Source organism: Phodopus roborovskii, unplaced genomic scaffold (genome assembly GCF_943737965.1).
Source record: "Phodopus roborovskii unplaced genomic scaffold, PHOROB, whole genome shotgun sequence".
Classification (NCBI taxonomy): Eukaryota; Metazoa; Chordata; class Mammalia; order Rodentia; family Cricetidae; genus Phodopus; species Phodopus roborovskii.
Window position 1 is genome coordinate 5243735 of NW_026126651.1, and position 12787 is coordinate 5256521.

Here is a 12787-nt window from a genome sequence, read left to right on the forward strand (position 1 = left end):
AGTTGATAAGCACATAGATAGGAAGAGAAATAATTATTATGAAAATAGCCTTATTTTTCAAACCCAACATCTATCGAGAAGAGCAGCAGTGTCTTTATTACAAATCCCACACAACAGTTAAGGGCAAGCAGTTCTGGCTCAGCCTATGAAAAATGGCCTCATCAAAACCTAACACACAACAGTTTCTTATAGGTCATTTGCAGGGTGGAATCTTAAAACTGCACAAACATTTGGCTTATAACATGAAACTTCAAGGGTTTATTGTGCCCTTTAAATGGCATCAATAACATTATCCGTGTGTGTGTGTGTGTGTGTGTGTGTGTGTGTGTGTGTGTGTGATCAGTAGTTCACTGAACTATGTAGGCCTTTCAGTGCTGGTATATTTTATTATCCAGTATTAAAATCATGTCAGTGTTACCACTAATCTCAAAATGGACAACCCCACACCCCCGAATCTTCCCAGAGCTCTTCTTATTCTATCTGAGAAAGTAAAGGAGAGACCGAGGCACCCGTTAGGACAGCGGATGGCCCTGGAGGCGTGGCATTGCAACCTTCAGCTGGCCAAGCGCTGCTCAGCAGCTGGGGACCCCAGCCGTTGAGCTGTGGCGCTCACCCCAGCTGTGGGAAGCCTGGAGCTCACAGGAGGATACTTATTTTCCAAAATTCTAATTTTAGCTTCTGGAGCATTCCCATTCCTTTGTAAGGAACACTTCCTTCTGTTTTGTCATGGTTTGTGAGTCATTCTCTCAAGTAAAAGTGATGTACTAAAAAGATGAATTGCTTCACAATGCCACAGTGCAGGCGGCTTCCCTGGACACAGGTACTGGTTGTAGCACATGGCAAACACGTGTTAGTATCATGCTGAGTGTGTGAAGGGGTGCTGGTTAGCCTGAAACTCCACAGCAGGTTGGCCTTGAACTCACAGAGATCCACCAGCCTCTGGATCCTAAGTCCTAGGATTACAGGCATGTGCCACCATGCCCAGCTCAAAATATAGGAGACTAGGTAATAATCATCGTCTGATTTCCACATGTGTGCTCCCTCTCCTCCCTCACACAAAATGAAATGCTCGTGATAAAAAAGATACCCACACTTGATATAAAGAGATCACACACTGTGGTGACACAGCCTTTTGCTGGGGACCGGCCACTTCCCCATGGCTGCTCTGTGCCATCGGTGCAGCTGCAAACAGGGCAAGAGGCAAGTCATTCACCGCCAGCAACAGCTCTGTTCTGCATGGCCTGTGAGGCCGGGGTCTCATCAGGAGTGTGTTTAGTAGACTTTGAGAATCAGTGATCTTTCTAGGTAAGTTCTCGGGCCTCCACATTCCAGCTGATGGCTAAATGGTGCACTATTATCAACACTATTCAACACCATTTCAAATGCTACTATTTTGGAGTTCTGTCTCCATGAACTCAATCAGCTGCATGGTAGTTCGCAAACACCTACAGTTCCGTTTCCAGGGCTCGGATGCCCTCCTTCTGCCCCTCAGGTACCAGGAAGGCAAGTGGTACAGGGAAACACCCATACACATACACAGAGTAAATAAAAATCTTAAATGAATAAATAAATAAATTGGGCTCATCCCAAGTTAACTTTTGGTTTAACATTCCCATGGCAAGTTATCATGGAGACTTGGCTTTTATTGAATGCATATTCCAAGCAGAGAATACCCTGTAAGTTAGTTGCCTTCTTTTTTTACTGTGAACTTTCAATAATCACATGAATTCACTGACAGAACATTTTTATGTATTGTTCAGCTACAATCTGGACCTAGAGGAATATGAATTACTTCCTATCAGCCAAGATGCTCAGACAATATATGAAAAATGTATTCGGAAGGTCAAATGAATTGTAAAGATATTTTGAAACTGCTTATTTATCATTCTGCTGGGAAAGTTTCACTTTAAAGCAAGGAGACACTAACAATCATGACGAGGTTAAAAACCAGACAGGCCTCAAGGCAACACAGCCCCGCAGACAGGTGGGCAAGGGCACGCGGACTATCCTGGCCCAGCGTCTGAGGCGCCAGCAAACAGCAGAGCAGGATGGGTAACACCGCTAACATGACTAAGTCCCTGAGCCCCTCTTAGAGGTCCGGAGGTCAGTGAGACCCCTGACGATTCCCTAAGGCTCTGAGGTCATCCCTCTGCTGAGTCACTTCGAGGCTGTGCCACCCCAAGTGTCTGGTACCGCTGCTGACACATTTCTGTTTAGTCTGTCGAAATTCTGCTATGTGTAATGACTTTTCTCACCGTTCTGAGAAAAGTCGGGGAGGAATCCTGTTTCGCTGCTGCTGTTTTCTCTTTTGAGACAGGGTTTTTTGGGTAGCTCTGGCTGGCCTGAAAACCAGGTTGGTTTGGAATTCAGAGAGATCTACCTGCCTCTGCCATCCACCTAAGTGCTGCAATTAAAGGCGTGTACCACCAAGACTGCCTGGGAGCTGTTTTTGGTTCGGTTTCAAAAGGTCAGCATCTGTCATTTGGCCCCATGTGCTCATAGGGAGTCTCTGCAAGGACCTGGCCGCAAGGAAGGAGCCCTGGGTAAGGTCTCTGCAAGGGGCCTGGCGATGGTGGCACACGCCTTTAGTTCCAGCACTCGGGAGACAGAGGCAGGCGGATCTTTGTTGAGTCCAGCCTTGTCTACAAGAGAATTCGAGGACAGGCTTCATAGCTATAGAGAAGCGCTGTCTTAAAAAAAAAAAAAAAAAAAAAAAAAAAAAAAACCCCAAAAGGAGAATAAAACCCAGCAACAACAAAAAGTCTCTGCAAGAACACAGCCTCAGAGACCTACTTCCAGATCTTGTCCCACCTGAAGCATCTCCGACTTCATAAAACAGCACTACCAGCTGGACCAAAGACAAATGCCAGCCTTGGGGAGTATGTCAAGCCGCATCATTAACGTAGCCCAGGCTGGCCTTAAACTTGCAACCCTCCTGCCTCGGTGTCTGAGCACTAGGATCACCAGCATGCAACTACGCTTGGCTGTTGCCTACCAGGGTGTCTGCTGATCCTCTTGGAGCTTTCTAAACTAAAGGGACAAATGAGCTACAAAGTTGCAGTTTCCTGCATCTTTAAACAGCAGTAACGTTAACTGTTTAGACATGGTTAAAGTAGATGAGTGCAAAAATTACCTCCCATCCTCACAGATGGACCTCCTGGACCTCGGATTGCTTCACTCCTCCACGTTTTCCATTTTAAAAAGCAAAGTCCTTGTAACCCATCCTGCTGCACCTGCCTCCTCTGCAGTGACCAGTCGTGAGTCCTAAGAGGCAGCTGCTGCCACTACAAATACGTTTATTCCTTTCTCAAGTAGCTTTTCTACACAGATAAACCTTACCTCAAATTACTTCACCCAGATTTCACCCCAGTCTCAACTGAGGAAACCTGGTCTCTAAACACTGTCATTGAGTTAACCTGTTTCCACAACAATGGAAAGCCCACAGCTGGGGAGCCTACTGGACATGGGGGCAGGGAAGTAACGCTAGCTGTGGGAGCCACATCACCATTACCAAACTCTGACATGGGGGTAATGAGCAATGGTAGGGAATTCAAATAAAGATGGCGGCATCCTAAGGGCACTGGACCAAAGTGGCTGACCTCAGTGTGCACTCACCAGGCAGTCTTTGACCTCGCCTCTCATCAGACTGGTCCCCCTTTGGGGAGAGAGCAAGCACAGACCGCATCTGTAGCTTTGTGAGCTACAGGCACTCTTTACAAATGACTTAGGCCTGGTCTCCGTGATGGCGTTGGAGGGCTGGCGTGTCTTGCTATCCTCTGGTTAAAAACAGTTAGCAGTAGTGTAACACTCCTGGCAGAAAGAGGGGCCTCAGAGCCTGAGACGGATCCTACATATGTAACGTCACACGAGACCCCAGGTCTTCTACCCTAAGGGGCGGGTACGAGTGGGACCCATAGGTTAATTCCAGAAGGCGATCCGAAAACAGACAGACTACTTAGGAGGAGGTGAATGCAAGAGGATCATCCTTGGATAAAATATGATTCTTGGCTAAAAAAAAAAACAAGTTGAAAGTTGGCATGGGTTACATGAGAATCAAACAAAAAACAAAACAAAAAGAAACAAACAAACAAACAAAAAAGCCCCAGGCAACCTTTCCCTAAGGAACACTCCCCTTAACACACCCCAAAAGTCTAGGGCCTAAACTGAACTCAAAGTTCCCAGAAACCAGCTATGTGGAAACCGCAGCAAAGTGGCTGCCCAACCCGACACCCAGGGCTTGCAAAGAGACAACGGACCCCAGTTTCAAAACAAGCATGTCCAAGGAAAACAGTAAAGCCCCCCCATCCTGCCCCTAATAAACCCTCCACTTCCTCATCCTTTGCCACAAACCCCCAGCTTGGAGCCAGTGTCACCAAGTAATCAGGCTGGCCTTAAACTCATAATGAAAATCCCCCTGCCTCTACCTCCTGAGCGCTGGGATTAAAGGTGTGCACAACCATACTTGGCAGGAGGGATAATTTCTGAGAAATAATTTTTGAAATAGTAGAAAATATTTGTTCACTGAAAGGGAAGAAATAAAAAACAGGAAAAGAAGGTTGGGGCATAGTTCAGTGCTTCCCTATTATGGGCGGGGCCCTGGGTTATATTCCAATACTGTGAAACAAAACACAACACAGACTCAATGGGCTCTCTCCCCTCCACTGCAGTCCATTCCTTTCTGCTATAATCGTCTTACCCTTCTCGTGCTTGGTAGGAGGCAGCCTGCTCAGGCTGGACGCCCCTTCCACGTCCCTGGGAAGAGCTTCAATGAGTAATGACAACAGTGTCCCCATCACTTACTGAGGCCCTGACCCGAACACCTCGACTGTATTCACAGAACCGGCACCTCGGGAAAGGAGTCAGGCTTAGGAAGGACACTAAGATCTCACTGAGATTTGCAGCTAGCCTGAGTTCCTGCTGACGTCTGCTTTGGACAAAGAACATGCCTGGCTTGCCTGCTGGAGTCACTATTTTCTTGAAACTGACTCCCTCCTTGACTTGTTAAATGCTTGTGACCTCACAACAGAAATCAGTGTGATGAGGAAGCTTTCACTTTTTCAATAGTTATACATTTTATTGAGTATTTTCATTCTTTCAACCTGAATAACTTGATTTTTTTTTCCTATTAGCAGATGTATGTGTGACCCTGGCACACAAACCTGGTCCGAAAGGCAGCATTTAAGAGGAGTCTATCAGGCCTACGGTAAGTACTGGATTAGACTCCCCCGCAGTGTTGTCTATGGCTAGAGAGGGCCACTCAGCCTCTGCACACAGGATGTGCAGCAGCCATGGCTCTGCCCGGTGCACTGGCTCTCTAGCACTGAGATACCCTGATATTACAGTAAGGAGTGTAACTAAAAACTGTTCCTCCAGAGTGGAAGTCTACAAGAAAACCTGCTTTGTGCTGTTCTTATTAAAGACAAAATTTATAGTAAGAAACATTACATATAAATCCAGAACTACAACTATTCCAAAGCAAGCCAATTTAAATGAGTCTCAGTCTAGCAGAAGGGCTCCTGTAAGCTAATCTGCCAAGCAGGCTTCTTGGACTAGGATCTACCCAGCAGAAGCAGTAGGATGGAACAATCCTCCACGGAGCTCCGCACTCCATTTATCCTTACTACCCAGGAGCTGCAGCCCCGTGGAGCCTGCCCCTCCCCCTGACCACCCCAGCCCACTTTGAAGACGCAGGGTTGTGTGTGCTTCCGGTTTTGTGGCAGCTGGAGACCATGATCATCACTGGAGACTGTAAGTCTGAGTTGAGCTGTTCAAGGTCAGGGTCACAATGAGGGACCGAGGATCCTTCTTATTCTTGTGAACTGTGATCTTTCCTTTCAAGGCTTCACCTACAATGAAAGGTGAGAACAGGCTAGTGTGAACATGACATCCAGTGGTTCTTTTTCTCTGTCGTGGCTGCTGGCCTTCAGTGCCCTGGCACTGTAGATAAGAACAACCTGCACGGGTCCAGCAGTGAACCCGGAGCAGGGCCACCAAAGCACACCTGCTAAGGGCAAAGCCAGGCTTTCCTGAAGGCTCAGGAATGTTCCAGCGCCTTTCTGGCATGGAACCTTCTCAGTTAACTTCCCCACCTCCTTGCAGAGAGTCACTTTAGGCGGACAGTGGCATCCTCTGCATTCCCTGCTTTAAAACAAGATCACGCCACAGCCCCAGGCCCAGCTTTGCAATGTGGATGGACACAGATGTAGGCAAGAATGATGATGGGGGTTTGTGTGTGTGTGTGTGTGTGTGTGTGTGTGTGTGCGCGCGCGCGTGTGCATGTGTAACTGTCTGGATACTGAACAAATACCACATTTTAAAACTCTGGTCTTGAACTAGATCCCTTGAACATGGGTGTCAGTTGGGAAGCCTGGGCAGTCTATGAGGGCTCTGGCAGCGGGGCGGACCAAGTATTTATCCCTAGTGTATGGATGGACTTTGGGAGCCCATCCCATATGCAGGGCTACTCTCTCAGCCTGGATACATGGGGGAGGGCCTAGGTCCTGCCCCAAATGATGTGACAGACTTCGATGATCCTTCATAGGGGGGCCTCGCCCTCCCTGGGGAGTGAATGGGGTTGGGATGGGGGGGGGTCAGTGGGGACATGAGAGGGAGAGGGAACTGGGGTTGGTATATAAAATAAGATTGTTTTAATTTAAATAAAACCCTCTGGTCCCCATGCTCAAAGGACAGACACTTTACCAACTCCTTTTTTAGTTTTAAACTTTCATTTTATACCAACAAACTTGTTCTGAATTTATCATTTACTGACTCTGAAACTGTGAAGGAGATGCCACTCATGAACTAAACAGACTTGTTTTGGTACACAACAGAGAGCAAGTGGGACTTGTGCCATGTACCCACCTGAATCCATGAGATGTGCTACAATCACAATGAATGAGGAGGCATGCACGGGATGGGATGGACTCACACACCCTCATCAGCACCACAGGGGCCTGAGTGCAGAAGTGCACACGCCTTTAAAATTTTAAGTAAGTGGAACTGAAAGAGCCTAAATAGTTTGAACAAGTAAGAGGACTCAACATTTATAAAGACGGTGTCCTCCTGGCCTAAAGACAGGCGCATAGATCAGCAGAACAAAGTGTGTGCTCAGAGAGGCCCACATGCATACGGCCCATTAATTTTTGACAAAGGAGCCAAAGTAATTAAATGGGAAAAAACACTTCTGTCAAGAAATGGAGATGCGACAACGGAAAAGATGAATCACGAATGCTTATAACGAACACCAGATAGATTATAGACCTTAATGTTGAGAGAAGCCAGAACATTCCAGAAGAAAGACAACTCAAGCTTTAGGATCAGCACAAAAGGCACATGCCACCAATGATCGACATACAACAACTCATCATGTGGTAACACCCTACTACTGCCCAGAACTTGCAGGGCAGAAACTGGGGCAGGAGGACAGGATGCTCAAAGCCAGCCAGGTCAAGCCAAACAAGATACACAGAGAGATTGCCTCAAAAATCCAAATCCTCACAAAATATATACAAATTCTAACAACAGATGGAAAATGCTGATGTCGTTAGCAATCAGACAAGTGCAAAGTACACACACAAACACAATGCTGGGCAGTGACCCGGCCATAATTCCAGCACTCAGGAGGCTGAAGCAGGAGACCCTGGACCACAAAGTGAGGCTGTCTCAAAGACAACAAGGAAAGAACAGATACAATTATGCACCCAATAGAATCGCTAAAATAACTGCCTTTATTTGAAATAAACAGTGGCAAGAAGTCACCACACTGGTGGGAACATTAAACATGCCTTAAATATGAAGCAGACATTGCCGCTGTTCTCATGTTTGAAGATAAAACAAAAGGTCTCTCTTCTGCAGCCATCATTTCAAAGATTAGGGTGCAATACACTCGTACTGAAGTTAATTAAATGGTGTGAGGGTCACAGTGGTAAACACATAATTCATACTGCTGAGCCCCTTTCAACCGTCCATACCTAACTAAAGTGCCAAGGCAGTGGCTGTCACAGCGGGCTAGATAAGAGTAATTATTTAATGTCAGGCAGAATAAATAACCAATGCTGCTAGGAGCATGTACGGCAAGCTCTTGCTATATATGTGGAGGGAAAAAGCTTGAGCAAGCTCAGTGTGTGTGTAAAAACCTGAGCAAGCTCAGTGTGTGTGTAAAACCTGAGCAAGCTCAGTGTATGTGTAAAACCTGAGCAAGCTGTGTGTGTAAAACCTGAGCATGCTCAGCGAGTGTATAAAACCTGAGCAAGCTCACTGTGTAAATAAACAGCCTGAACACAATCATATTTTCAAATTTAAACAGGAAACACATAATACAAAATTGTTGTATAAGCTGTGTAAAAAAAAAAAAAAAAAAAAAAGCATTATTTTCAGATGCAAAGAAACACCACACATTAAAAGGAAGTGTTCTGTACTTCTGTTCTGGAGGCAGCCTCCGAATCAAGCTGGAGCACCCCAAATTCTGAAGTGGGCCATTCCTTTGCAATTATTTTTAGAACTAGTCTGTAAATAAAATAAAGAAAAGCCTAGTGAGTTTTGCTCCTAGCCAGATGGATTCTGGCTGAATTCTTATTTCTGACATGTTCTTAGATTGAGAAATTCTTTATCCACATGTCTCCCCTCCCCCTTATTATTTCCTTTTCTCTTTATCCCCCTTTTTTTTTCTTTTAAAATTGGAGACAGGGTCTCACTGTATAGTCCTGACTGGCCTGGAATTCTCTATGTAGAGCAGCCTAGCTTTGAACTCACGAGATGTACCTGCCTGTGCCTCCCGAGTGTAAACCATCTTCCTGCTGTGTAAGTATTCAGTCTACCCTCACAGGTTACCAAACAACACTGGCCATTGTTGAAGATATAAGCACAGACATACAGACACATGCACACGTAAACACTCCAAGCAGAGTAACTGCATGGCTATGTGTACACCATGTTTGACGAGTGCATTTTAGTGTCCGTGTGAACCTGTGATGTCTAGAATGGCACACTTCACAGTCTAGCCTACAGTGTTCATCTGTAACATGGGCCTGAGAGCAGGAAAGAGATGAAGAGAAACCAGAGCTGACATCACACAGGTATGGTGGTGCACACCTGTAATGTAGAGCTGACATCACACAGGTATGGTGGTGCACACCTGTAATGCCAGCACTCAAGGAGGCAAAAGGGTCCGAAGTTAAGATACCCTCAAGTACAGTGAGTTTAAGGACAGATTGGGCTACTTGAGACCCTGCTTCAAACAAACAAACAAACAAACAAACAAACAAACAAACAAACATACATCTTGCATGTTTCATCACGGATACCAAAATTCATGTATTGTAAAATTTCCAAAATAGCCTCTTGGCTCAAACTCTACCTGAAAATCCTGCAATGCATAAAATCACGCACAGAAAATACTTTTCAGTCATGCAAATAAAATCCAAGCAACCTGCTCAAGTCCAGCAACACAGTGAGGTCCCTAAGCACACAGCAGAACTAAGTGCCTTGGCATGGTGCCACCTCTTAAGTGACAGAAGAACTGAACTTAAGCGAGTGATTCTTCATTTACTGTAGTCCCTCAGCACAGCAATATTGATATGCCAAACATATAAACAGATAAAACCAAAATGCTACGGACTTATGCCATTAGAACTCCGCACAGCAAATGGTGGCACAAACTTATACCGTTAGAACTAACACAGCCTAAAGGGACGCAGCAGCAGACGATTACGTACAAGCTGACCTGGAGAAGAGAGTAAGGAGCCATGATTGAGGACAACCAGTGAGACTCCCAAAAGCAAAAGCAAGCAGAGCTGCAGAGGCCCTCAACAGAGATGCCACACCCGCTGCATATGTAGAAGACTATCTTGAATAAGTCCAAAGAAGCTCTTAAGAAAACAGGACAGTGAGCTCAGAAATGACCAGCTTAGGAGCTGCAGGGATACAGCTCAGCGGTAGAGCGTTTGCCAAGGCATCTGTGACGCCTGGGTTTGATCTCCAAGCACCACAAGCCTCCAACCAGAAAATGTAGTTGGAGCATGGGGGCCCTGGAAGAGGGAAGCTGGGTAGAAGGAAAGACAGGATTTCTTTAGAAGCAGCTTTGGGAAAAGTCTGAATTTCATTTGGACGGAACTGTCCAACAAGGGAGTTTAAACATTTTGATGTCATATACAGTTCAGAGTCTTGCCAACATTCATTTTCATAAGTCTGCCACCCCAAGAGTCTCAAAAGATGATCTGCTGACCATGTGTTTTACACTTTAATGCCTTTAAATTTACATGTCCAGGTCTGGTATTAGTTCAGCAGGTAAAGGCATTGCCAGCAAGCTTGAGTGAAGACTCGAATTCAATCCCTGGGACCCACACTGTGGACAGCGGGAACCAACTCCCCTAAACTATCCTCTGCCTGCCACACGGGTATTGTGTTACTTGTGCACCCATATACACAAATAAATAAAATGTAACAGAAGTTCTGTTAAAACCAAATGGCACCTCCAGTCCACTAAGAGTGTGAGTCTTTGTGTATGGTACAGAGAACGTACCCACCACACAGCACACCTCTCCACTCATTTAGCATTCGATTTCCCTCAGTAATGTTCTGTAGTTCTAAATGTACAGGTCTCAAACATTGTTTTCCTTTTAAAAACTATATCCATTTATTTATTTACTTAATATATGTACGTGGACACATTTATCAATGTGTATGTGCACACACGCAAAGATCAACAGCTGTGAGTTGAGCCTCTCCTTCTACACATGGGTCTCAGGGGTTGAATTTAGACTGTCAAGCTTGGCAACAAGAACTTGAATCCACTGAGCCATCTTGTCAGCCCTCTGATGTGGATCTGAGGCTCTTCTGTATTCATTTTCTCTATGTAATATTTTCTTTTTGTCTGGCTTATAGAGGTATTTTGTTCAATCTGTTGGTCAGCAATTTATGCTATTTGTTTTATGTGTGTGTTTATCTTACTTAACTTTTAATAACTTCAATCTGTGGGTTCTAGTTATCAAGTGTAGAAAGTTTGTCTATTATGTCATGACTATTTTCTGTCCTATGCCTCTTCTTCCCGCTTCTCTAAGGGACCCATTATTAACTGAGGACAGGACACTTAGAATTTCCCTACACAATGAGAAACTCAAAGCTTTTTTGTTAAATCTCCCCCTCATTTTGACATCTACCAGCTGTCAATATCCATCAATCTATCATCTCTTTCACACAATCATCTATCAATCTATTATCTATTTAACTATTATCCATCTATTTATCTATCCTTAAGAGACTTTCTTCAAGGCAGGGTCTCTTGTAGCTCAGGCTGGCTTTGAACTCACTATGAAGCAGGGGATGACCCTAACCACCCACACATCTACCTTAGGCATTTGCCAACACACACCTCATTTTTAAAGCACTTTCACTGACTGTCAAGTTTAATGACTGTTCGGCTACTAACCCACAGCCTTCCTCTAAGACACCTCTGTCCACCTACAGTGACATTCACGTGTAGTGTCTTCTCGCCCACTCATTTCATGTGGAAAGCAGACTTACTTCAATGTGCTAATTCTGCCATTCCTGGGTCTTTATGAGCCCCCTTTCCCCTGCATTTGGTGTCTGAGCAAATGCCAGCTATCAAGGACTTCATGGGGAGTGTCAGGTTTCATCATTCCCCTTATAAAGTGCTTCCTGTAATTTAGTCCCCTCGGAGGTTCACCCCGATGCTTTGCTGGGTGCGTGCACATAACCAGGAGGACACATTCCCAGCACAAAGGGCTGGCCTTTCTTGAGTCCCTACTGAATGATACAGTTCATAAGAGCAGCACTTTGGTTATGGAACTTCACAACCTCCAAGAGCCAGCGGAGTCATGACGTGCGGTGTTTGGGTTTGTCTGTCTGCTATTTCACCAGCCTTCTAGAGGGTTAGAGGTGTTGTCAGGCCTGCTTGTCCTGCTTAGACCTCTGCCCTACGACAAACGTGTAGCCTCGATCCATGAAAGGGTGTTAAGCTGGTGGGGCTAGAGGGCGGGCTTAGCATCACAAGCCTGCTTCACCACACAGCCAAAGCCCAGAAGAGCAGGCAGAGTTTCGAATTCTTACCCGTCATCAACGAGAAGAGAGTCATGGAGCCAGAAGAGAGAATTGGGAGGAGCAAGCTCAAAGGGCATCTTTCATCTCCCAAGTCTAAGACACGAGGTGGGCAGGCCTGTTTTAAAGTTCTAGCGTTGAGATGACAAGATGGCTATAGGAAAGACCTTCAAGTTTTCATGCAAGGTCAACGTGAGCTGCAAAAGTGAAGGCAAAGCTACAAGGAAAGCCCAGGCCTCTTAGTCTCGGGTCAGTTGTGCCGTGCGGGTTTCAGCTTGCCTTGGAGAAAATGACACTATCAAGGCCTCATTCCCACAGGCAGCTCTGAAATCTGAAGTGACGGGCTGGCGAGATGCAGCTTTCCTCTAATGGCCTCATCTGCACCTACACTCGATTTATGCAGCGACAGCGCAATGCAAGCCGTCTCAGAGTGTTGGGAAACAGGATACAGAGCTTAGCATAATGGTGATATGCAGTCCCCACTTGGCTTCATCAACTCCTAATACTGGATTCCTCAGTTTTAAAATGGCATTGAGCATCTCTGACTTTGAACCCCTTTGCAGCCTGCTAAGTCTGAACAACCGTCCAGAGCCATTTCTATCTGTCGTAACAGAGCTCACGCTCCTGCTGCTGCACACTACAACTCTCCATGTCCCTTCCACACACCTTTCCTGGTGTTCTCAACAGTCTCTCAACACACGGTTTGCAGAAATGAGAAACGTGAAAACAAGCT

At 45.6% G+C, this 12787-nt stretch overlaps 1 protein-coding gene across 1 annotated transcript in view; it reads right to left on the reverse strand.

Annotated features, from left to right (window-relative positions):
- Positions 1-5678: 5678 nt before the first annotated feature.
- Positions 5679-12787, reverse strand: part of Prmt3 (protein arginine methyltransferase 3) — a 66140-nt gene continuing 59031 nt past the window's right edge. Inside the window, exon 16 of the mRNA XM_051174131.1 lies at positions 5679-5846. Within this exon, the coding sequence (XP_051030088.1) occupies positions 5737-5846 (110 nt within the window). The 3' untranslated portion in view covers positions 5679-5736. The remainder of the gene's footprint in view (positions 5847-12787) is intronic.